Raw genomic sequence first — 26,508 nt, forward strand, 5'->3', positions numbered from 1 at the left:
TGATCCCCTGCTGATTTTGTACGTTTGCCCACTGACAAAGAAATGATCAGTCTATCATTTTAATGGTAGGTTTATTTGAACAGTGAGAGACAGAATAACAACAAAAAATTCCAGAAAAACGCATGTCAAAAATGTTATAAATTGATTTGCATTTTAATGAGGGAAATAAGCACCAGCTTCAATACAATATTTTGGGTTATGGAAAATATATTTCACAGCAGTTTAGATGATACAATGCAGGGGACTTGCTTCTTTTTCCACATAAACTGAAATTATGCAAACTATTAGAATTTTTTTAACCAGGAAATGGCGGAGCTATTTCTGCATAGTGAACCTTTAAACAATTTTGACAATAACAATGTTGCCCTAAGAGTTGTGCAACGTTGGTAGAATCTTATACAAAATGAGTCTCAGCTGTAATTGCTGCCAAAGGTGCTTCCAGCGAGTATTAACTCTGGGGTGTGAAGACATATGCAATCAACACATCTTCATTTTTTTTGTTATTCATTTAGAAAATGTTCTATACTATTTCTTTCACTGAAAATGTGGAGTAGGTTGTGTAGATCTGTAGGTTTGGCAGATTACATTTTAAGGCAGCAAAATGTGAAGACTGTGCAATGGGTGTGTAGACTTTCACTAGCGACTATCTTTACAGGCACCTTGGCTAAATGCAAGTCGCTGGGCAACGACGGCACCACCACAGACTCTTACCTCGGACCGCACTCACTCAACAGATCTCTCCTTCTCTATTTATCTCCCTCTCCATATGTCCTTCTCTCTCTCTATTACTCTCTCTGTCATGGCAGGTCCAGCTCTCCTCCTGAATAGGCAGATTATTGTTGATGAGAATAGGATTGCTGTGTTTGTATGGAGGCTATGTTTAAACTCCTAAGAACATGCTGGTATCTGGCAGGGAGGTGGTTTTCTTTCTTGTGCTGACATAGTAAGTCTGTCTGTGAAGCCTGACTTTTAAAAGTACACACCCTTTCTCCGCCATTTTAGAATGTTGAAACCAACTTCCCTACATTCAGGCGAAGTTCCTCACTAAGCGGCTAGTTCCAGTAGGTTGGAAGTAGAGTAAGCAGATTAATACAATAGCCCCCCACTCAACTATTGGACTGAAGGAATACATTAGGCTTGGTTAGATCCACCACTCCCCTGACTTAGACAGATTTAGTAGTGTGTTTGTGTTGGGAGATGGGCAATGATAGACTCCAGAGTGGAGGGATTTGGGGCTTCTTCTGGTCTCCTCGGCAGAGCACTGTAAAGCCAGTGACACACAGGGGGCTTAGAGAAGTTGACTGCTTCACCAGCTTGTAATCTCTACACACAGACATGCCTGGGGAGAGGAGTGTATGTGTGTGTGCGTGTGTGTGTGTACGTACATGTGTGCGTTCGGCATGTTTGTGGGTATGTGTGTGTATGTGCAGGCAGATTGTCTATACCAGACAACAATAAATACAACTAAAACTTCTACTACTTGTAGAGGATGGAGTTGAAATGTGACATTTCCTCCACGGTGTTATGTATGGATATGGTTGGTATGGAACTCCTCTGAGTAACTTTTCCTATGAAGATGAGCCCTTTATCCACCTGTGCTATCCTGGGAGCCTCAGCTCTGCTGATCTCAGCATTACAGAACAATGCGTTTGAGCTCTGTACCAGACAGGACTGTGCACTGCTCTACCCAGCATACAAACCCCAGGCTCGCAACATCCAGGCACTTTAATCCCAAAATCGGAGAAACCGTCAGGATCCTAAGAGGCGGATTAATATGGCGCAGGTGTCGCGATAACGCAGGATTCTGAGTTTTTCACGCAGAAAAGGAAAAATAAAACCCAGAAAAAATGACTTACTGTGATTTGTAAACGCAGATTTAAAATTATTCTTATTGTAAATTCTGCTCGGTTCAGTCAGGGTTCGCAACAGATCATGAATGTAAAAGGACTAATTTTATGCTTCAGTTGCACTTCTCCACTTCTATAAAATATTTTTGCTCTAGTCATTGGATCACCAGACAGCACTCTGACTGAGGTGCAGACTTCTTTTCTCCGTGTACTTTCCTCAGGTGTAGCGAGGAGGGAGGCTGTCACTTTCTTTCAAGGATTTGAATTCAGGTTCTCAAATCAAAGTTGATCAAATCAAAATAAAAGTTTATTGGTCGCGTACACAGTTTAGCAGACGTTATAGCGGGTGCAGTGAAATGCTTATAAAATGGTCGCACCACACCGACACCGCTGTGAAGAAGGCGCAACAGCGCCTCTACAACCTCAGGCGGCTGAAGAAATTTGGCATGGCCCCAAAGACCCTCACAAACTTCTATAGATGCACAATTGAGAGCATTCTGTCGGGCTGTATCACCGCCAGGTACGGCAACTGCACCGCCCTCAGCTGAATGAGCGATCAGCTCAACGCATCACCGGGGGCACGCTGCCTGCGCTCCAGGACACTTACAGCACTCAGTGTCAAAGGAAGGCCAAGACGATCAGCAATGACCTCAGCCACCTGAGTCACGGTCGGTTCACTCTGCTACCATCTAGCAGAAAGACACAGTACAGGTGCAAATCAAATCAAGGTTTATTGGTCGGGTACACAGACATTATTGCAGGTGCAGTGAAATGCTAGCTCTAACAGTGCAGTAATAATAACTAGCAATACAAAACGCCACACACATCCTCCAAAAACTAAAATGAAAGAAATTGAGAAATATCAGAATGAGAAATGTCAGAATCTGTAATAGAAAAATATACAGTGCATTCGGAAAGTATTCAGACGCCTTGACTCTTTCCACATTACAGTCTTATTCTAAACTGAATGAAATAGTTTTTCCCCTTATCAATCTACACACAATACCCCATAACGACAAAGCAAAAACAGGTTTTTAGAAATATTAGCAAAAACATTATGAATTAAACTGAAAAAAATCACATTTACACAAGTATTCAGACCCTTTACTCAGTATTTTGTTGAAGCACCTTTGGCAGTGACTACAGCCTTGAGTCTTTTTGGGTATGATGCTTCAAGCTTGGCACACCTGTATTTAGGGAGTTTCTCCCATTCTTCTCTGTAGATCCTCTCAAGCTCTGTCAGGTTGGATGGGGAGCATCACTGCACAGCTATTTTCAGGTCTCTCCAGAGATGTTTGATCGGGTTCAAGTCCAGGCTCTGGCTTGGCCACTGAAGGACATTCAGAGACTTGTCCCGAAGCCACTCCTGCATTCTCTTGGCTGTGTGCTTAGGGTCGTTGTCCTGTTGGAAGGTGAACCTTCACCCCAGTCTGAGGTCCTGACCTCTCTGGAGCAGGTTTTCATCAAGGATCTCTCTGTACTTTGTTCCGTTCACCTTTTCCTCAATCCTGACTAGTCTCCCAGTCCCTGCCGCTGAAAACCATCCCCACAGCATGAGGCTGACACCACCATGCTTCACAGTAGGGATGGTATTGGCTAGGTGATGAGCGGTGCCAGGTTTCCTTCAGATCTGACGCTTGGCATTCAGGCCAAAGAGTTCATTCTTGGTTTCATCATACCAGAGAATCTTGTTTCTCATTGTCTGAGAGTCCGAAAGGTGCCTTTTGGCAAACCTCAAGTAAACTCCATGTGTCTTTTACTGAGGAGTGGCTTCCGTCTGGCCACCATAACATAACGGCCTGATTGGTTGAGTGCTGCAGAGATGGTTGTTCTTCTGGAAGGTTCTCCCATCTCCACAGAGAAACTCTGGGGCTCTGTAAGAGTGTCCATCTGGCTCTTGGTCACCTCCCTGCCCAAGGCCCTTCTCCCCCGATTGCTCAGTTTGGCAGGGCTGCCAGCTCTAGGAAGTCTTGGTGGTTCCAAACGTCTTTCATTTAAGAATGATAGAAGCCACTGTGTACTTGGGAACCTTCAATGCTACAGAAATTGTTGGTACCCTTCCCCAGATCTTTGCCTTGACACAATCCTGTCTCGGAGCAGTAAGGACAATTGCTTCAACCTTATGGCTTGGTTTTTGCTCTGACATGCACTGTCAACTGTGGGACTGGTGTGTGCCCTTCCAAATCATGTCCATGCAATTGATTTTACCACAAGTGGACACCAATCAAGTTGTAGAAACATCTCAATGATGATCAATGGAAACATGATGCACCTGAGCTCAATGTCGAGTCTCATAGCAAAGGGTCTACATTTATTTTTTTTAAAATTACATTTGCTAACATTTCTAAAAATCTGTTTCGCTTTGTTATTATGGGGTATTTTGTATAGATTAATGAGGGGGAAAAATGATTTAATCAATTTTAGAATAAGGCAAAATGTGGAAAAAGTCCAGGGGTCTGAATACTTTCCGAATGCACTGTATATTATGGTGTGTATAGACAGTATGGACAGTATATGAATATAAATACTGATGAGCCATGACTAGAATACAGTATATACATATAAAGTGGGTAAAACAGTATGTAAACATTATTAAAGTGACTGGTGTTCAATAACTCTATGTACATATGGCAAAGCAGTTTCTAAGGTGCAGGGTAGAGTACCGGTTGGTAGCCGGGCTAGTAACAGTGACTAAGGTTCAGGGCAGGGTACTGGGTGGAGTCCGGCTAGTGGTGACTGTTTAACAGTCTGATGGCTTTGAGATAAACAGCTTCTATCAGTCTCTCGGTCCCAGCTTTGATGCACCCGTACTGTCTCCTACTTCTAGATGCTAGCTGGGTGAACAGGCTGTGGCTCGAGTGGCTGAGGTCCTTGATTATCTTCTTGGCCTTCCTCTGACACCGGGTGCTGTAGATGTCCTAAAGGGCAGGCAGTGTGCCCCCGATGAAGCATTGGAATGACCGCACAACTCTCTGGAGAGCCCTGCGGTTGCAGACAGTGCATTGCCGTACCAGGCGGCGATACAGCCTGACAGGATTCTCTCAATGGTGCATTTGTAGAAGTTTGTGAGGGTGTTAGGTGCCAAGCTGAAATTCTTTAGCCTCCTGAGGTTGAAGAGGCGCTGTTGCACCTTCTTCACTAAACTGTCTGTGTGAAGGGACCATTTGTGACCCGTTTCAAGAAACTAGGTGTATGTTGCACGTCACTACTTCACAGGAGAGGCATTTGATTATTATTATTATTTTTTTTTTATCAAAATATGTTTTTGGGAAGAAATGCCTTCTGGAACATGTGAACTTTCATGTGCCTCAATAACATAATTGTATGCCATCTTTAAATATGAATAAAATGGTTAAATATTGAGCCCAGTTGGTTTAGCCACGGCAAACCTTCCGGCTAGCCATGATTGGCTAGGATAATAGATGGGTTGGACATGAGTTCGGATTGGTCTGCCATGTAGCATGCTTCTGTCTATAACATGAGCTGCTAAGTACGTGTGGATAAGCCTGTCTACTGCTGCTTTTTTTGAAAGATGTCACAAAGAACTGAAAAAGTATAACGTTTCAGGTAAGACCCAAATGCAGACTGTATTGAAGTAACAATGTTTATTACTGCAACAGGGGCAGGCAAGTGATAGGTCAAGGCAGGCAGGGGTCAATAATCAAGAGTGGTGGGGCAAAGGTACAGAACGGCAGGCAGGAACAGGGTCAGGTAGAGGTCGGTAATCCAGAGTAGGGGCAAAGGTAGAGGACGGCAGGCAGGCTCAGGGTCAGGCAGAGTAGTCAGGCAGGCGGGCTCAAAGTTGGGACAGGCAAGGGTCAAAACCAGGAGGGCGAGAAAGAGAGAGACTGGGGAAAAGCAGGAGCTGAGACAAAACGCTGGTTGACTTGACAAACTGGCAACAGACAGAACACAGGTATAAATACACAGGGGATAATGGGGAAGATGGGCGAGTGGAGACAATCCCAAGGACATGTGAAACAGATCAGGCAGTGACAAAAAGTGTTGCTACCGCTTTCAACATTGCTGCCTTGAATTTAATAGTGCTATCGACAAAGCTCAGTGGGAAAACATGGTGATGGACTACTTTCTAGAGGATGATTGTGCCATGCTGACTCTGAAAATGAATTTATTTAACTAGGCAAGTCAGTTAAGAACAAAATCATATTTTCAATGATGGCCTAGGAACAGTGGGTTAACTACCTAGTTCAGGGGCAGAACAACTCATTTTTACCTTGTCAGCTCAGGGATTCGATCTTTGAACCTTTTGGTTACTAGTCCAATGCTCTAACCACTAGGCTACCTACCACCCCATGAATCAGACAATGAGGAACTCCCTGATTTAGGTCAAAACATGTATCAAACCAGTCATTGTAGTGTCTTCTGATGACAATGGTGGGGAAGAAATGGTGTCGTTGTCATGGAAGAAGTTAACCAAGTTTTGAAATCAGTGGAATGCCCGGTGGAAGCAGAGAGATGATTGCCAAATTTGGAGAGTCCAAAAAAGAGAACTAAGAAAGAAGGCTGTTGTATTAAACACCTGTTTCCGGATTACATCTTCAAACTAAGGGCAACCATGGCATCCATGACAGAGGGAGAAGCGTTCATCCATGTACACAGGTAAGAGTTGCGACTCCACTTTGTTCCAGTACTGTCGTTTTGCCTCTTTGATTGCCTTACGGAGGTCATAGCTGGTCTGTTTGTACACGTCCATATTCCCAGTCACCTTGCCATGGTTAAATGCAGTGGTTTGCGCTTTCAGTTTTGCTTGATTGCTGCCATCTAGCCATGATTTTTGGTTTGGATAAATTCTAATCGTCACAGTGGCAACAACATCCTCTATGCCCTTCCTGGTGAACCCAGTCACCGAGTCAGTGTATACGTCGATACTATTCTGCATCACAGCCAGGACCAAAAGATTGAAAAACAGCTTCTACCTCCAGGCCATCAGAGTGTTGAACAGCCATCATGCCATCATCCTCTGTAGTAAGTAGTACTCCTGTAATAAGTAATAGACAAAGAAGGACTCACTCATACACACCTCAAACACACAGACTCCGTACTCACATATACACTCACATACGCCCATACTCACAAACATACGCACACACACACAGCCAACGCTGATGCCCCATATACACTGAGTGTACAAAACATTAGTAACAGTTTTCTAATATTGAGTTGCACTTTCCCTTTTGCCCTCAGAACCTCCTCAATTCGTCGAAAGGTGTCGAAAGCATTCCATAGGGATGCTTGCCCATGTTCACTCCAATGCTTCCCACTGTTGTGCCAAGTTGGCTGGATGTCCTTTGGGTGGTGGACCATTCTTGATACATACAGGAAAATGTTGAGTGTGAAAAACCCAGCAGCTTTGCAGTTCTTAACACAAACCAGTGCACCTGGCACCTACTATCATACCCCATTCAAAGGCACCTGAATCTTTTGTTTCCCCACTCACCCTCTGAATGGCACACACACACAATCCATGTCTCAATTGTCTCAAGGCTTAAAAAGCCTTCTTTAACCGGTCTCATCCCCTTCAACTACACTGATTGAAGTGGATTTAACATGTGACATCAATAGCTTTCACCTATTCAGGTGTTCCTGTTTTGTACACTGAGTGTATATAGAGACATTAAACACGGGACCGTTTATTTTACAGTCTTTCACACTGTGTATTCATATATAATATTCTTCATATAGCTTATTCTAATATACGGTATCTACTACTGTACATTGCATTTTTATTACAATGTTTATACACACTGCGTATTAATGTACTGGATTCTTAATTATATACTAGATTACTGTATATACCGGATTCTTATTCATGTACCGTATTTTTCACATAGCTTATTGCATTTCTTTCATATATATATATATATATATATATCTAGTATACATTTTTCATATAGTACATTGCATTTTTGTTTCACTGTTTATACACACCGCCTGTATTTATATACTGGATTCTTGACATAGCTCACTGTAATATACAGTATCTACTGCTGTACATATCATTCTTAGTATATCTTTTTGGTGTATATACACAGATTGCATTTGGATTACTGATACAGTGTTATTTGGGCTGTTAACTAGATTCGTCCTGACATTCTTAAATTCTTGTTTACTGTTATTTGTGTACTTGTTTGACATTTCTACTGCATTCTTAGGAGCTAGTAACACAAGCATTTCGCTACATCCACTATAACATCTGCTAAACTGTGTATGCGACCAATTAACTTTGATTTGATTTATAAAGCGCACTTATGCACAAACACACACCCACACACACATGCACTCACATACTAACTGGTGTTAGCATCTCTTCCTGACCTGTTTTCCCACATCAGATGGGTCAAGACAAATAGATATTTCCAGTTACCACCCCCAGTGTTCCATAAAGGGAAAGGGGGATACCTAGTCAGATGTACAACTGAATGCATTCAACTGAAATGTGTCTTCCGCATTTAACCCAACCCCTCTGAATCAGAGAGGTGCGGGGGGCTGCCATAATCGACATCCACTTCTTCGGCGCCCGGGGAACAGTGGGTTAACTGCCTTGCTCAGGGGCAGAACGACAGATTTTTATCTTGTCAGCTCAGGGATTCTCTCTTTCTCTACCCGGTTTCACAGCACTGCTTCAGCACTTACTGCAGAGTGACAGTTCTGTTTGTATAGTTCCATATATGATATGCATATAAAGTACTTAATCACCACAATATTACCAAATAAATCTGTCTGACCACCACAATACCAAACGAGCAATCAACACAACTTTACTTCATAACATTTTTCAATCAAGACACAGGTCAACAAACATTTCACCCATCGGAGCATTTCTTGACAAATTGGACACAAATCTTCGCAAACTGACATCCAAAATGTCAGAATTTCTGCAGCAAAATCAAGCCTTTTTGCCTGCAACTATCACAAAAAAGAACTGTGAAATCATGCAGGAACTGACATACTGCACAGTATGCATTTACCCAGCATTTGTAGCCAATACTGTAGCCTGTACTTACTGGCTGCACTTATCAGCTCCTACTATTTGCCCAGTACCTGGTGGCTTTAAAGGCTCCTCTAGACGTAATGCAAGCAGCTTTTCCCAGTATGAGAACCTGATGCCTTGCAAAGTGCTTAATTTTTGCTGTCTTTTACAGGCTTCCTGCTGCAGTCACTTTTACACCTGCTCGTATTTCAGCTCATGTATTATACCTACACGATGAGCCGACAGCAGCCTCTCAGAAAGCCCTGGGCTTCAGGGGAAAAGGAAAAGGAGAGAAATAAAATAATTGAGAAAGCGTGAGAAAAAGGTAGAAAGAGAGAGGCGGAGGGAGAGGAAGAGTGAGTGAGAGAGGCAGAGAGAGAGAGAGATAACGTGTGGGTGCGTATATGAGTGACAGCGGGAAAGAGATATTTTGATGGCTGCTGACAGTGCTAAAAGTTCTAAAGCATTCCCGAGCTCATCTCTGTGACACTGGGTGCCATTCAAATGGTCATCTCCCTATTCATTTACCTACAGCACAGCGGCATATTTAGCACCTCTGAAATATCACATATCCTCTTAGGAGAAACATGAGCTCATCTGGCCTCTGCTGAAAAACCTATTGGAGGGAACAATCGATCCAACAGCCTGCTAACTCCTCCAGGTATAACATGGCTTTTTCTGTCTCTCTCAAAACAAAGCCCCTAATAGTTGATAGATCAGGTATATCTGTGTCCATCCAAACACAGATGGTACACGGATTTCCAAATTGAACTGCCAGAAGTCGAGAAATAGACACTCTGGTAGATATTGGGTTCTAGTTGCGATAAAGGGGAGGTGGGGTTGGGATCTAACAGAGAGAGAGAGGATAGGTGAGGGAGGAAGGGGAGAAATATGTCATGCTTCAGTTAGCATCTGTCTGGAGAGACTCTTGGGGTCTTGAACCAAGCAGATAGGGAGACAGAGAGAGATTTTCTAAATGAAACTTTTTATCTTTCTCTCTCTCTCTCTCGCTCTTTCTTTTGTTTTATATCTCAAATAGGAGAGGAAAATAGTGGTATCTGAAGCATGTGGGTGCCTTTTAATAACCAAAGGGAGAAGGCCTGGTCTATAAGATAGACAGTGAGTGGAGATGAGACGGGTGCTTACCAGACTGGCCAGGTGGGGGTATTCCTGAAGGCAGTCTGGGCAGACACAAGAGGACGGTCAGTACGCCGGCCCTGCTCCCCCAACATGGCTCCACTGCTATAGGCTTGGGCACACCCTGCACAGAGAGGAAGGAAGGAGCATGTCAGTCATGTCAATCAATAAACACTCCCAAATCCCATCACAAAGTAGTACGTCAGATTTAGACACACCACGTTTTCCCACTTTCTATAAGAACATTGCAACGGTTGTGTTCCGCTAAAACTTTGCTTGTTTCTCGCATAGACAAAACGCAAACAATATGGAAAATGTATATATATGCATGGATCCAGTATGGAAACGAACAGCAGAATCCACCATGTACTACATCATTGACTGGACATCTATTTGAGTTAGGCTGGAAGTCCAGGGGATGGAGGACACAACCTCACCCTGCTCCAATCTCCCCCCAGATGAGGATCTCACACACGGGGGTGCAGGCTGACTGACAGCCCTTAGAGCTCTACCTGAAGCCAGAGTAATGAATATGGATGGATGGAGGGCACAGCAGGCGCAAGGGAGGTATTCTCCTCCGCTCCACTAAGCCCTAGCCGCCACATCCATTCCACTCAGGCAAGTTGAGGGACAGACCCTGTACACACACTCATTCACATCCATAAAGCCATGCTCTCCTCACCAAGCAGCTCAGGACATGCCTCAAGATACCAGCCTCACTTTCTCCAAGGAGAGGGTGTCAAACATGCCCCTGTCAAGGAGGCAGGGTGTGTGTAAACAAACTGTACACCCCACATCCTGTGTCATTACTGCCACCAGAAGCATTCCAACATGGAGAGGCCAAAATTACAGCCATCCTACACTTTAGCAAATGTGTTCTTCTTTTTTCCACTCTCAAAGTACAACTCATCATCACTTACAACTGCTGTGTCAACCCTGTACCTAGACATTGTCAAAGGCAGTAAATGATTTTCCTGTAGTATGTCATTGGATGTTCAAACACACACAAAAACACAGACACGTAGAGACACAGCCTTTCAGCTTTAAGGCGCATTGATGCCTGCTGTGAGATGATTAAACAAAGCGATGAGACGTTGACGCTGTCACTTGATCGTCCTCCGCGGTGCCTTGCTGCTACGCACAGCTCTCAAACACAGAATAGAAGCACAGCAGGGGGGCGTTCAGGAGGAAAATACAGAGGAAACAGGTGGCTCAAACAATGATGCTGAAGAGGAGTAGCAGGGGGAGATGCAGAAGTGATGCTAGGACAACCTAGTCTAGAGCTAGAGTTGAGCTTGAGGGCCGCAGCTCTATTAAAACAAAGTCTATACGCTCCTGAAATGTCTTTGTTATAAGGTCTCTGTAGCACTGGGTGCTTGTACCTGTCAGACGGAGCTCTATTCAGCTTGACCCAAGTACCACACCACAGGAGTCAGGTTGGTTGGACCGTGTTTACTCCTGGTGTCTGTTCGGGTCTGAGGAGGATCCGAGAGGAGACAGATGCGCTTGTTTACCGAAAAAAAAAGGGAAGAGGGCTTGACCTCTGGTCATCTAGATCAACGTCCAGTCGGCAGATGATAGCAGAGCAGCCTTCTCTTACATAGGCTGGGTTACAGTACAAGCACCCTACTATAATCTACTTTACACTACAAATGACACCCAGTTTCAGTTGGAACGAATCAAAGGTGTGTCAATATGGTGAAATGAAGGTGGATAGAGCATTCAGTCAGTACTTGAAGGGAGCCTTTCCTCTTTACAGTACTCTGCCACAAGTGCTTGTCTCCTTGGGTAGAGCTCCCTTAGAGAGTAGCCTGTACAGTCCAGCCGCATATCTCTCCAGAAGCCTCACTTCAGCTGTGCCCGCCTTCCCTTGTTCTCCCCAGAGACATGGTGGCAATGCTGGGTGCTCTACCTGAGATGTACTATCCATCTACTGTATTGCTCTTATTTTCTGGTCTTCTTCCCTCTCCTCTGCTCCCCTCACTTATTTTGGGCTTTCACTCTTCCCTCTTTGCACTTACGTATACTCCTCGTTCTGCTCCAGCCCTGTAGCTCTTCTCTCCTCTCTCACCTCCTCGATCACAGAAGTCATGGAGACCATTCTACAGGCACTTAAAATGAAATACATATGACGTTTTCTTCACAAAAAATATGAAGTCAATTAAAGGTGAATCAGAGAGAAAGCGAGAGCGAAAAAAAGAGAGACCAAGAGAGACAGAGAGAGAAAGGGAGAAAGAATGGCGCTTGATAGGAGTACAATGTGTGAGATCCCCTACCACCCAAGTGGTCTGTAATTAAGTCCAAACATAAAAACAATGAACAATTATCAAAATGGAAAGTACAAACCAGCCGTCACAGGGACAATGTAATAGCCCCAACAACGCAGTGCACAGTCTGAAAGAGTGCCAATCCATCCCGATTCCTCTTATTACACACACACCCACGCATGCATGCACGTAGACACACAGACACAGAAAGCCCACTAACACCACACTACCAAAGCCTGCCGCCCCCTGCCCCTTCCCTTCCATAGGCCCCATTGCTCATAGGTTTAAGTGCTGAAGCATACAGCATAATTACAGGGTAACGGCTCCCATGTTTGTTTTGTGTTTAGGGGCATTAAGAAACAAACAATTTGCCAGTTCTCTGAAAGAGGAAATAGGTTCATGTAAAGAGCCATCTCTGGTAGAACAGAGTGCAACACTATGCCACATCCAGGAGGTTCTTATTAGAGTGCAACGGCCGCTAGCAACACTGCTACCAATTAAAAGAGCTGAGAAACACAACACAACAATTAGTGGCCCTGATGATGTGTTTCCATTTGGAGCGTCAGAGAGAAACAGGTGCTAGAGGAACCTGGCAGAACCTCGTAATTGAAGCTGTCTTACAGGGGTTTGGAACAAGCAGCTCATTTGAATGGCATTTCTGCAGGAGAAAATACATCTGACATGTTCACATGTCAGTGTTGAGTGTTACTAACATATGTTTGCCAAAAGTACAGAATAGTATATATATTCAACTCTGTGCACCCTGCAATCACTACAATATTATACATTAACTTTGCATTCATGAAATTGACAAATTCATGTAGCATGACTTTTAACGCCCTAGAGTCGGAGCCATTTTTCTATATCTACTACCCTAACACATATAATTGTTTTAAGATAATAATAACATGGACCATTTAGCTAGCTATTTGATTTTGTAAAGCACCTTTTTTCCATGGAGAAAGGTCATGAAACTATGTGACCTGGTGTGGGACTGGGTCCTTTGATCCTGACCGCTGAAAACACACACACATTCGCTCAGGTGGGATATTTCCTCAAGGAAACGACTGGTTAATGGACCTGTCGCTCCTCATTTCCCCTCACACTGAGCGGCCACAACTGTTAGCCAGCATGCAATTACACACACACACGCACAAGGCAACACAAACAAATATAAAAAGATTGTCATCACATCATTCAAAAAGTTACAGTGATATGCAACTAGGCACAGATATTTCTACAGTGTAGTTAAGAATGTACTGCTATCTCTAATAGGGCTTTCTCCAGTTGGAGAAGGAGGACAGAGGAAACCCTACTCTGGCTGTGTCTCATCTGTTTAAAAGGCATCTTTAACACTGATTTATCTTCCTGGGAGACAGCTTCAGAGGGCCGTACATCTCCCCGCAGCCGCACGGCCACACATATTTGTCCATTTAATTTCAATCCTCATTAATAGGTATTTTATTAAAATGACACCTTCAAGATGAGTGGCATTAAAGAGTGGAGGGCGTGGGGGAGTAAGTGATGAAGTTGTCCTGGACAGTAGTGTGCTACTTACAGCCCCCCCCCCCCCCCCCCCCCCCCCCCCGGCTCCCCTCCTAAATTAATCAGCTTAAGTAGTAAGGACAAGGAAGTAGAGCAGAGAGAGAGAGAGTAGCAGGGCCAGGCTGAGGGTAAGGGTGAGACTCCTGGCAGCCATTTCGGACTAAAGAAAGATTGCTGAGCTGTACAGTAGAAAAGCTTTTACAAGCATGCAACACTAAAAGGAGATAACTTTAACTGTATTTCCTGACCTGAGGAGAATTTAAGAGACATTCAGCTCCATTTGTCTTTCATATCTGAAGTGGGGGAATGTTCAACTGGAAAGAGCCTGAGGGGGGGCTAACACTACATTCAACTTTGACATTATAAAGGACCGCGACAGACAAAGAATACCACATAGTAGTGCTAGTGTATAAAGGCACACCTTGACACTGTAGAAGAGGCAAACCACTTGGATCCACTGTCCCATATCTGCCCATTATGTTTCTCTCTTCACCTGAGGAAGTAAGGGTTTTTTCTAGCTCTTAGATCATTCTCCTCCCTTTCACCCCACATGGAGAGAGAGAAACTGAGAGAGATAAACAGAGAGAGAGAGAGAGAAAGTAAGAGAGAGAAAGTTAAGAGAGCCATTCCAGGAGGAAGCTTGTAAAACGGCTAACCCATCCAATCTCTTCCTTTTCCTCTCTTGTCTCCTGGCTCACACTAACTAAATAAAACTCTGTTTGAGCTGTCCCTTCCAAGAGAAAAGTGGTCAATTCCCATGCACTTACGGTAAATAGTTTGCTGGGCAGGGTGAATGATGGCAGAGGTTAACCTTTCTCTGCTGTAGTCCTATTTTACTATTCCTTTCTGCTTCGGTGGTTTTCTTATAATAATGTGCTTAAGAGGTGTTAGATCCCCGTTGGATTGATCAACTCTGACATAAACAAGAAAAGTCACAAGGCATGTCTATTTTTCTCCCTCCAAAAACACAGAGAATTCAGTATAAAACAGTACAATAGATGATTTTAACAGTGTCTCAAGATGTCTCTGTCCCCTCTCTCTACCTAATTTCTCAACATCCTACCCTGTGCACCTTGCACATCTATTCTGTAAGACTTGAGTTCTGTTAGTATTCTGTTAGACCAGAGTCCCTTCAACTTAGAGAGTTTTCTGCACAGCCTCCAGTCAACATCAATTTTCAGGTAGCGTTAGCATTCAATGGCCACACCAGATGTAGACAAAGGCGCAGAGTCACTAAGAGGCTCTTACAAACAGCGATACAAAGGGGCCATCAGTACTAAGTGGTGAATAGTAAAAGTGATGGAAGAGGGTGTCCACTGAGAAACACGCTGCTCCTAGTTGGTAATAGATAGATGGGGGAGAGGAGGGGAAAACAGAGCCATGGTATAACAACGTCTACAGTATGGAAAGAGAAACAGAAAAAGAGAGAGAGAGGGGTGGAAAAGACAGAAAACATTGCGAAATATGTATAAGGAGAGAAATTGTGGGTTTTAGAGAGGGAGGGGATAGTGATCTGGGCTTGGTAATTAAGATGCGTGTGGTCACATCCTGTCCCCTACTAGAGTTAATGTAGTGTATGTGGGTCACTTGTCAGTGGACATGCACATCCTCTCAGCCATAAACAGCTAGGGAAAAAAGGTGAACCGCTCGAGCCAATCAGAGAGAAGAATCATGCAAATATATGTCTGCTGTGTAAAAAATGTACCTCACAGGCAGTAAGGTAAAGCTGTCGTCTCTGATTCACACATGGCTCAAACCATCCCACTTAATCAAAAGCCGATGAATACCAAATGCCTTGTTAAATCTTCTCCTTCAAATCAAATGAAATCATCCCCCACCTTCCATATGAAATGCTATCATACGCAGATGTGTGTGTGTGTGTGTGTGTGTGTGTGTGTGTCTGACTTTGATCGTCGGGCAGGTTGAATTAATGCATTCCCAGCACAAAGGATAACAGATTACTCTCAGAGCATATTCAACTTTTAGACACAATGCAGAGGCTGCTGGGGTATAATAATGTCACCCTTTCATTAACATGCCTTTCACATGAACTACTTTGCTGAATAGGTCTACCATATACAGTATGCCTGCAGAAGCACTTACATACAGGTAACTGCCAAAATAAAGGAAACATAAAATGTCTTAATAATAATAGGGCATTGGGTCACCACGAGCCGATTGAACAGTTTCAATGCACCTTGGCATAGATTCTACAAGTGTCTGGAACTCTATTGGAGGGATGCGACACCATTCTTCCAAGAGAAATTCCATCATTTGCTGTTTTGTTGGTGGTGGAAAATGCTGTCTCAGGCACCGCTCCAGAATCTCCCATAAGTGTTCAAGTGGGTTGAGATCTGGTGACTGAGACAAACACATACACACACACCCTTTAAGCCCTCTATGCTCCTTTGAGACCCATTTTTCAAAGTCACTGAGATCTCTAAGCATGATGGGATGTTATAAATGCTTAATTAACTTAGGAACCACACCTGTGTAGAAGCACCTTCAAAATACTTTGTATCCCTCATTTACTTAAGTTATTCCTTTATTTTGGCAGTTACACGCACACAAATTCCAGTCTTACTGTGTCTAAAAGATACACAATAGAATATGGGCTTCAGTTCTAATTCTGCACCTTGTTATAGTCTAAACAGAGAGGGAGACACTGAGGCATCCCAGCAACGTTCACACAACTCTTAATCACCTGGCTGGCTTGCTCTGACAAGGCAAAAATAAACCCTTAAATCAAAGCCAGACACCAAAAGCCATCTTGTTTCAGTCTTATCCTACACCAGGAGGGCCATGATGAAAGATTCAGCCAACAGTCACGTCACATTTAGTCACCTGACTTACCCTAACAAGGCAAAAGCCCAAAATAAGAACAAGGCAGCAGAAAGAAAAGTTTTAATCACCATTGATTTGTACCCACATCTCACAGCAATCTGGAATGAATTCCCTGTAATGCCCTTTGAGTGATAATGGATCTCCAAACAGTTTGTGCTTTTCTAGCTGGAGAGGTGAAAGGAGGAGAGATGGATGAGGCAAGATTAGGGCTGGGGCGGTCATGAAATTTTGTCAGCCGGTGATTGTCAATCAAATAAAATAAATGTTTATTTGTCACATGCGCCGAATACAACAGGTGTAGACCTTACAGTGAAATGCTTACTTACAAGCTATTAACCAACAATGCTGTTTTAAGAAAATACCTAAAAAAAGGTAAGTGATAAGAATAACAAATAATTCAATAGCAGCAGTAAATAACAATAGCGGGGCTATATACAGGGGGAACTGGTACAGAGTCAATGTCAATGTGCAGGAGCACCGGTGTCGAGGTAATTGAGGTAATATGTACATGTAGGTAGAGTTATTAAAATGAATATGGATAGATAATAACAGAGAGCAGCAGCAGCGTTCCAGAGAGGGGGGGGCAATACAAATAGTCTGGGTAGCCATTTGATTAGCTGTTCAGGAGTCTTATGGCTTGGGGGTCGAAGCTATTTAAGAGTCTCTTGGACCTAGACCTGGCGCTACGGTACCGCTTGGCGTGCGGTAGCAGAGAGACCAGTCTATGACTAGGGTGGCTGGAGTCTTTGATAATTTTTAGGGCCTTCCTCTGACACCGCCTGGTATAGAGGTCCTGGATGGCAGGAAGCTTGGCCTCGGTAATGTACTGGGCTGTACGCACTACCCTCTGCAGTGCCTTGCGGTCGAAGGCCGAGCAGTTGCCTTACCAGGCAGTAATGCAACCCGTCAGGATGAGCTTGATGGTGCAGCTGTAAAACCTTTTGAGGATCTGACCCATGCCATATCTTTTCAGTCTCCTGAGGGGGAATAGGTTTTGTCGTGCCCTATTCACGACTGTCTTGGTGTGCTTAGACCATGTTAGTTTGTTGGTGATGTGGACGCCAAGGAACTTGAAGCTCTCAACCTGCTCCACTACAGCCCCATTGATGAGAATGGGGGAGTGCTTGGTCCTCTTTTTCCTGTAGTCCACCATCATCTCCTTTGTATTGATCACATTGAGGGAGAGGTTGTTGTCATTGCACCACACGGTCAGGTCTCTGACCTCCTCCCTATAGGCTGTCTCATCATTGCCGGTGATCAGGCCTACCACTGCTGTGTCATCAGCAAACTTAATGATGGTGTTGGAGTCGTGCCTGGCCGTGCAGTCATGAGTGAACAGGGAGTACAGGAGGGGGCTGAGCACGCACCCCTGAGGGGCCCCCGTGTTGAGGATCAGCGTTGCGGATGTGTTGTTACCTACCCTTACCACCTGTGGGGCCGGCCCGTCAGGAAGTCCAGGATCCAGTTGCAGAGGGAGGTGTTTAGTCCCCGGGTCCTTAGCTTAGTGATGAGCTTTGAGGGCACTATGAACACTGAGCTGTAGTCAATGAATAGCATTCTCACATAGGTGTTTCTTTTGTCCAGGTGTGAAAGGGCAGTGTGGATTGCAATAGAGATAGCATCATCTATGGATCTGTTGGTGTGGTATGCAAATTGGAGTGGGTCTAGGGTTTCTGGGATAATGGTGTTGATGTGAGCCATGACCAGCCTTTCAAAGCATTTCATGCCTACAGATGTGAGTGCTACCGGTCGGTAGTCATTTAGGCAAGTTACCTTACTGTTCTTGGGCACAGGGATTATGGTGGTCTGCTTGAAACAGGTTGGTTTTATAGACTCAGACAGGGAGAAGTTGAAAATGTCAGTGAAGACACTTGCCAGTTGGTCAGCGTATGCTCGGAGTACACGTCCTGGTAATCCGTCTGGCACTGCGGCCTTGTGAATGTTGACCTGTTTTGAAAGTCTTACTCACATCGGCTGCGGAGAGCGTGTTGACGGTAATTGACCGTTAATTAACATAAACAGGTTTAGCATCTTCTGGCTTCCACGCATAGCCTTCAAGCCACTGATGCAGACCTTTGGAATATCTACATTTTTAAAAAGCCTATTAAATCCATTTAATATAGCCTACACCATCACAATACATCCATTATTTATTTTAAAAAGGTCTAAAGAAATATGATATGAAGAAAATGTAGTCTATTTCAGAAGAACAGAATAGCATATTGTCATCTTGATCAAGTGCTGAAGCTTGACTTGGTCTTACACTCGCATGTTTCCAAACACGCATATCAGACCAAAGGACAGCAGACTATGCAGGACAGATTTATAGATCATTTGTAAGATATGGCAGTTGACAATAAAATGGTTCAGTTTGCATTAAAAAAAATTCTCTGTTGCAATTTCCTTATCTTTGCAAAGGCACAGCCATTGAATTTCAGATCTTTGTATATTTCGATTCCCAGGTACTTATATGTGGTCACTCTATGGACTGATTCCCCATTGATCTTCATAGGAGGTAGTGGAATTTTGTTCCTTCTGAAATCAATTTCCATCTCTTTTGTTTGGATGAATTTAGCCTTTTCTCTGTCCAAACCTTGAAGAGAGATTTGGTCTGGATGGAGAAAAACCACAACAGCTGTGTCATCTGCATATTTAAACAATTTGTGGAATGAGTCAGAGGCTTGACAATTGTTTGTGTACAGTGTGTACAGTATCGGGGAAAGTACGCAACCTTGAGGGGCTCCCGTATTCACCATTCTAGATGTTGAGTACGGTTCACAAGGAAACTATTCATCCACTCGATCAGTAGAGAGTTGACAACCAAATTCACCAGCTTATCCACCAGTAGGTGGGGTTGGATGGTGTTAAACGTGCTACTGAAGTCAATGAATACAATTGTCACTAGGCTATTTGCCTTATCTAAATGTTCGTAGATATTGTTCAGCATGACCAGTAACGCATCATCAACACCCCCGGAGGCACAGTATGCAAATTGGTATGAGTATAATTGGGATGGGAGACCAGAGAGAATTTGTTTTTGAATAATTTTTTCTAAACATTTCATAGGTACAGATGTCAAGGCTACAGGGTGTAAATCGTTATTTTCTTTTGGACTGTTGTTTTTAGGCACTGGGACAATCAGTGACTTCTTCCATAAGTCTGGAACTATCCCACTGTTCAGTGACACCTGGAACACCTGGAACGGTAATGCGAGCTGGTCTGCAGATGCCGTCTGGACCATATGATTTTCGTGGGTTGACACGTTGAAAGTATTGTTTGATGTCATTCACAGAGATCTGTATATCAATAGCTGGTATGCTGTCTATACTGTCCAAGGCCACTTTCTGTTGCAATGTAAAATCACACGTCAAACCTACAATAGAAACAGTTCAAATCATTAGCAAAAGCAAGGTCATTTTCGACGGTCATAGAATGTCTCTTTGGTTTGTAACCTGTGATGGTTTGTAGCCCTTGCCAGGCTTTCCTACTGTTCTTGTCCTTGAAAAGGTTTTCAAATGTATCATTGTATACTGCCTTGCACTCCTTGATTTTGCTTTTGAGTATCCTCTGAATATTTTTCCTTTCCTCTTTACTGCCACCTGATTTAAACACTAGTTTTTTAATTCTCGAGTTACCTACAGTTTATTATTGGGGAAGATGTTGACTTTCTTTTTGAGAATAACGAATTCCTCACAGAAACTAATGTACTCAGAGACAGTATCCACTGCCCCTTCCAGGTCATTGTGCTATCCACCAGGGCTGCCCAGTCAGTGGACTCAAAACAGTCCTGGAGGGCTTCAGTAGCTTCAGGAGTCCAGCTTTTAATCTCCTCCTTTTTAGCCTTCTCTTGCTGCAAACATGGTTTGTAGACTGGGATAAGCTGAACCATGTTATGATCCGAACACCAAAGATTGAGTAGTGCCTTGGAAAAATACGCACCTGGGATGATACCATAACAGAGGTCACGACAGGCTTAATTTCAGGTAGGACATGTATCATATTGCTAATATGATGGTAAATGTTCAGATAGACTGCGCATGTTAAAGTCTCCCATTATTAGCTTTACTGCTTCAGGCAACTCAGTCTCAGCCTGGGATACAAGGTCATGAATCAAGCCAGCAGCTATTTGGGTGTCAGCGGAGGGGGCTCTGTAAACAATAAATAGTCTGACCTGATTTATTTCCTGTAGCAGGTAGTATGGCCATAGGTTAAGAGCAAGGAGTTCAATGTCTTTAGTACAGACCTGGTGTTTAGTTGAAAAAAAAAATCTGATTCCGAATTCCTCCTCTACTTCTACGATTCCTTGGTTTAGATGCCTTTGGGAACATGTTGAATGTATTTATTGTGGTATTCCATTGCAGTGTAGACTTGCAGCAAAGGGTCGGAGATTAAGCAGGACAACCCTTGTTTATGATATCCATGGTTGCGGCTTGCTGTATCCATTGAGGGTCAGGTCGACAGCTTGTTTGGTGCGTTTCACAAAAAAACTGGCTATATGTTCAGATATTTTATATATTCCAAAGCTGCATGATGCGACTCTGCTTTGTTTCTTGCGCAGACTGTACACACTTCATTCACAATTTGACAAGCACTTGATAATATTCTCACCAGGCCTCAAATTTCCCCAGCGGCAGGCTGTGTTGCTGTAATGACCGCTAAAAACATTCATGCCTTTTGCGGGCAAAGTGGCCGTTATGCCCTAGGGCTGAATATAATAATTATAATTCCCTTCTCCCGGCTGCCAATCGCCCTGCTCTGAAGTTCCTCTCACTCACATGGCTTTCTCAGATATCTCAATTCTTATTAGCCAATGCCCATCACGTGATCGGTCCTTCTCACAGGCATCTCAGCTCTGAAGTAGTCTACAAGTGAAGACAGACACATTGGGGACGCAACTGTGCACATCCTTCTTATCGAATTCTGAGGTGCATATTGAAGATGTTAGAAGAACTCTCCACATTTAATTTTCGTCAACCAACAAGATGAGTAGGCCTTGCAAACAGCAAAAGCACTAGATGGGTGCATTTGGAAAGTATTTTTCCACATTTTGTTAGGTTACAGCCTTATTCTAAAATTGATTAAATTGTTTTTTTCCCCTCATCAATATACACACAAAACTCAATAATGACAAAGAAAAAACAGGTTTTTAGAAATGTTTGCAAATTTATTAACAATAAAAAAACAAAAATGTAACATTTACATAAGTATTCAGAACTTTTACTCAGTACTTTGTTGAAGCACCTTTGGCAGCAATTACAGCCTCGAGTCTTCTTGGGTATGACACTACCAGCTTGGCACACCTATATTTGGGGAGTTTCTCCCATTCTTCTCTGCAGAGCCTCTCAAGCCTTGTCTGGTTGGATGGGGAGTGTCGCTGCAAAGCTATTTTCAGGTCTCTCCAGAGATGTTTGATCGGGTTCAAGTCCAGGCTCAGGACATTCAGAGACTTATCCTGAAGCCACTCTTGCGTTGTCTTGGCTGTGTGCTTTGGGTCGTTGTCCTGTTGGAAGATGATCCTTTGCCCCAGTCTGAGGTCCTGAGTGCTCTGGAGCAGGTTTTCATCAATGATGTAACGGCCGTCGTTGAAGAGAGTAGACCAAGGCGCAGCGTGGTTAGTGCTCATCATGAATTTATTAAAGATAGAACACTTTAAACAAAAAAAACAAGAAACCGACAGCCAAACAGTTCTGTCAGGTGCAAAACACTAAACAGAAATTAACTACCCACAAACCCCAAAGAAAAACAGGCTGCCTAAGTATGACTCCCAATCAGCGACAACGATGTACAGCTGTCCCTGATTGAGAGCCATACCAGGCCAAAACAAAGAAATGCAAAGCATAGAAAAAAAGGACATAGAATGCCCACCCAAATCACCCCCTGACCAAACCTAAATAGAGACATAAAAAAGGCTCTCTCTCAGGTCAGGGTGTGACAGTACCTCCCCAAAGGTGCGGAACCTATAGGGGAGGGTCTGGGTGGGCATTTCTCCGCGGTGGCGGCTCTGGAGCGGGACACAGACCCCGCTCCACCACTGGCTCACCCCACTTAGGTGGTGCCTCTAGAGCGGGGTCCCTCGCCGCGGGCCCCGGACTGGAGGGCGAGTCTGGCTGCGCCGGAGGACAGGCGGGCGACTCTGGCTGCGCCGGAGGACAGGCGGGCGACTCTGGCTGCGCCGGAGGACAGGCGGGCGACTCTGGCTGCGCCGGAGGACAGGCGGGCGACTCTGGCTGCGCCGGAGGACAGGCGGGCAACTCTGGGAGCTCCGGACTGTAGGGCGACTCTGGAAGCTCCGGACTGTAGGGCGACTCTGGAAGCTCGGGACTGTAGGGCGACTCTGGGAGCTCCGGACTGTGGGCCGTCTATCTCAGTTCCGGACTGTGGGCCGTCTCTCTACGGGGCACCGTCGCCGGACACTCTGGACGAGGCACTGTCGCCGGACACTCTGGACGAGGCACTGTCGCCGGACACTCTGGACGAGGCACTGTCGCCGGACACTCTGGACGAGGCACTGTCGCCGGACACTCTGGATGAGGCACTGTCGCCGGACACTCTGGACGAGGCACTGTCGCCGGACACTCTGGACGAGGCACTGTCGCCGGAAGCTCTGGACGGGGACTGCGCACTGAAGGCCTGATGCGTGGGGCTGGCTTAGGAAGCGCCAGACTAGGGACACGCACCACTGGACTAGTGCGAGGAGCAGGAGCAGGACGAGCTGGACTGGGTTGACGCACTGGAGGCCTGGTGCGTGGGGCTGGCTTTGGAGGCGCCAGACTGAAGACACGCACCTCAGGGCTAGTGCGGGGAGCAGGATACACTGGACCGTAGAGACGCACTGGCGGTCTCGAGCGCAGGACTGGCACCGCCCGTATTGGCTGGGTGCCCACTTCCCCCCGGCAAATGCAGGAAGCTGGCACTGAGCACACCGGCCTGTGGATACTCGGCCTCGACGCCGTGCGCATCACCCCATAGCACGGGGCCTGACCAGTACCACGCTGCCTCTGGTAAGCACGGGGAGTTGGCTTAGGGCTCAACCCTGGCCCTGCCAAACTACCTGTGTGCCCCGCCCCAAATTTTTGGGGGGCTGCCTCTCAGGTTCCCATAGCTCCCGTCGCTTGTGCTCCCAGAGTTGACGTTCCAACTCCCATGTCCATCCTTCCCCCCGATGCTCCAAACCATGCTGCTTGGTCTTCTGTTGGTGGGTAGTTCTGTAACGGCCGTCGTTGAAGAGAGTAGACCAAGGCGCAGGGTGGTTAGTGCTCATCATGAATTTATTAAAGATAGAACACTTTAAACAAAAAAACAAGAAACCGACAGCCAAACAGTTCTGTCAGGTGCAAAACACTAAACAGAAATTAACTACCCACAAACCCCAAAGGAAAACAGGCTGCCTAAGTATGACTCCCAATCAGCGACAACGATGTACAGCTGTCCCTGATTGAGAGCCATACCAGGCCAAAACAAAGAAATGCAAAGCATAGAAAAAAGGACAGAATGCCCACCCAAATCACCCCCTGACCAAACCTAAATAGAGACATAAAAAAGGCTCTCTCAGTTCAGGGCGTGACAAATGATCTCTCTGTACTTTGCTCTGCTCATCTTTCCCTCGATCCTGACTAGTCTTCCAGTCCCTGCCGCTGAAAAACATCCCCACAGCATGATGCTGCCACCACCATGCTTGGTGCCATGTTTCCTCTAGATGTGACTCTTGCCATTCAGGCCAAAGAGTTCAATCTTGGTTTCATCAGACTCAGACCAGAGTATCTTCTTTCTCATGGTCTGAGAGTCCTTTAGGTGCCTTTTGGCAAACTCCAAGTGGACTGACATGCGCCTTTTACTCAGGAGGGGCTTCCGTCTGGCCACTCTACCATAAAGGCCAGATTGGTGGAGTTCTGTTCTGCAGAGATGGTTGTGCTTCTGGAAGGTCTCCCATCGCCACAGAGTCTGGTTCTTGGTCACCTCTTGGTCACCTTCCTGACCAAGGCCCTTCTCCCCGATTGCTCAGTTTGGTCGGGCGGCCAGCTCTAGGAAGAGTCTTGGTGACTCCAAACTTCTTCCATTTAAGAATGATGGAGGCCATTGTGTTCTTGGGGACCTTCAATGCTGTAGAAATGTTTGGGTAACCTTCCCCAAATCTGTGCCTTGACACAATCCTGTCTCGGAGCTCTACAGACAATTCCATCAACCTCATGGCCTGGTATTCGCTCTGACATGCACTGGCAACTTTGGGACCTTATATAGACAGATGAGTGCCTTTCCAAATGATTTCCAATCAATTGAATTTACCACAGGTGGACTCCAATCAAGTTGTAGAAACATCTTAAGGATGATCAATAGAAACAGGATGCACTGGAGCTCAATTTAGAGTCTCATAGCAAAGGGTCTGAATACTTACAGTTGAAGTCGGAAGTTTACATACACCTTAGCCAAATACATTTAAACTCAGTTTCTCACAATTCCTGACATTTAATCCTAGTAAAAATTCCCTGTCTTAGGTCAGTTAGGATCACCACTTTATTTTAAGAATGTGAAATGTCAGAATAATAGCAGAGAGAATGATTTATTTCAGCTTTTATTTCACATTCCCAGTGGGTCAGAAGTTTACATGCTACCAAATACTATTTGAGTGTATTGCCTTTAAATTGTTTAACTTGGGTCAAACATTTTGGGTAGCCTTCCACAACCTTTCCACAATAAGTTGGGTAAATTTTGGCCCATTCCTCCTGACAGAGCTGGTGTAACTGAGTCGGGTTTGTAGGCCTCCTTGCCCGCACATACTTTATCTGTTCAGGCCACAAATTTTCTATAGGATAGAGGTCAGGGCTTTGTGATGGCCACTCCAATACCTTGACTTTGTTGTCCTTAAGCCATTTTGCCACAACTTTGGAAGTATGCTTGGGGTCATTGTCCATTTGGGAGACCCATTTGCGACCAAGTTCTAACTTCCTGACTGATGTCTTGATGTTGCTTCAATATATCCACATAATGTCCCTGCCTCATGATGCCATCTATTTTGTGAAGTGCACCAGTCCCCCCTGCAGAAAACCACACCCACAACATGATGCTGCCACCCCCGTGCTTCACGGTTGGGATGGTGTTCTTCCGCTTGCAAGTGTCCCCCTTTTTCCTCCAAACATAACGATGGTCATTATGGCCAAACAGTTCTATTTTAGTTTCATCAGACCAGAGGACATTTCTCCAAAAAGTACGATCTTTGTCCCCATGTGCATTTGCAAACCATAGTATGGCTTTATTATAACGGTTTTGGAGCAGTGGCTTTTTCCTTGCTGAGTGGCCTTTCAGGTTATGTCGACATAGGACTCGTTTTACTGTGGATATATATATTTTGTACCTGTTTCCTCCAGCATCTTCACAAGGTCCTTTGCTGTTGTTCTGGAATTGATTTGCACTTTTTGCACCAAAGTATGTTCATCTCTAGGAGACAGAACGCGTCTCCTTCCTGAGCGGTATGACGGCTGCGTGGTCCCATGGTGTTTATACTTCCGTACTATTGTTTGTACAGATGAACGTGGTACCTTCAGGCGTTTGGAAATTGCTCCCAAGGATGAACCAGACTTGTGGAGGTCTACCATTTTTTTCTGAGGTCTTGGCTGATTTCTTTTGATTTTCCCATGATGTCAAGCAAAGAGGCACTGAGTTTGAAGGTAGGCCTTGAAATAGATCCACAGGTACACCTCCAATTGACTAAAATGATGTAAATTAGCCCATTAGAAGCTTCTAAAGCCATGACATAATTATTCTGGAGTTTTCCAAGCTGTTTAAAGGCACAGTCAACTTAGTGTATGCAAACTTCTGACCCACTGGAATTGTGATACAGTGAATTATAACTGAAACAATGTCTGTAAACAACTATTGGAAA

General features: G+C 44.7%; 1 protein-coding gene across 2 annotated transcripts in view; it reads right to left on the bottom strand.

Annotated features, from left to right (window-relative positions):
• LOC115153302 (attractin-like protein 1) overlaps window positions 1-26,508 on the bottom strand; it is a 332,646-nt gene that overhangs the window by 5,953 nt on the left and 300,185 nt on the right. The window contains exon 29 of one of the 2 annotated variants that reach the window (XM_029698596.1): window positions 9,985-10,099. In XM_029698596.1, coding sequence (XP_029554456.1) covers window positions 9,985-10,099 — 115 coding nt within the window. Of the gene's footprint in view, window positions 1-9,984; window positions 10,100-26,508 lie in introns of those variants that run through there. The other variant, XR_003867679.1, reaches the window with a different exon arrangement.

The sequence above is a fragment of the Salmo trutta genome, chromosome 18 (assembly GCF_901001165.1).
Source record: "Salmo trutta chromosome 18, fSalTru1.1, whole genome shotgun sequence".
In the NCBI taxonomy this organism is placed as follows: domain Eukaryota; kingdom Metazoa; phylum Chordata; class Actinopteri; order Salmoniformes; family Salmonidae; genus Salmo; species Salmo trutta.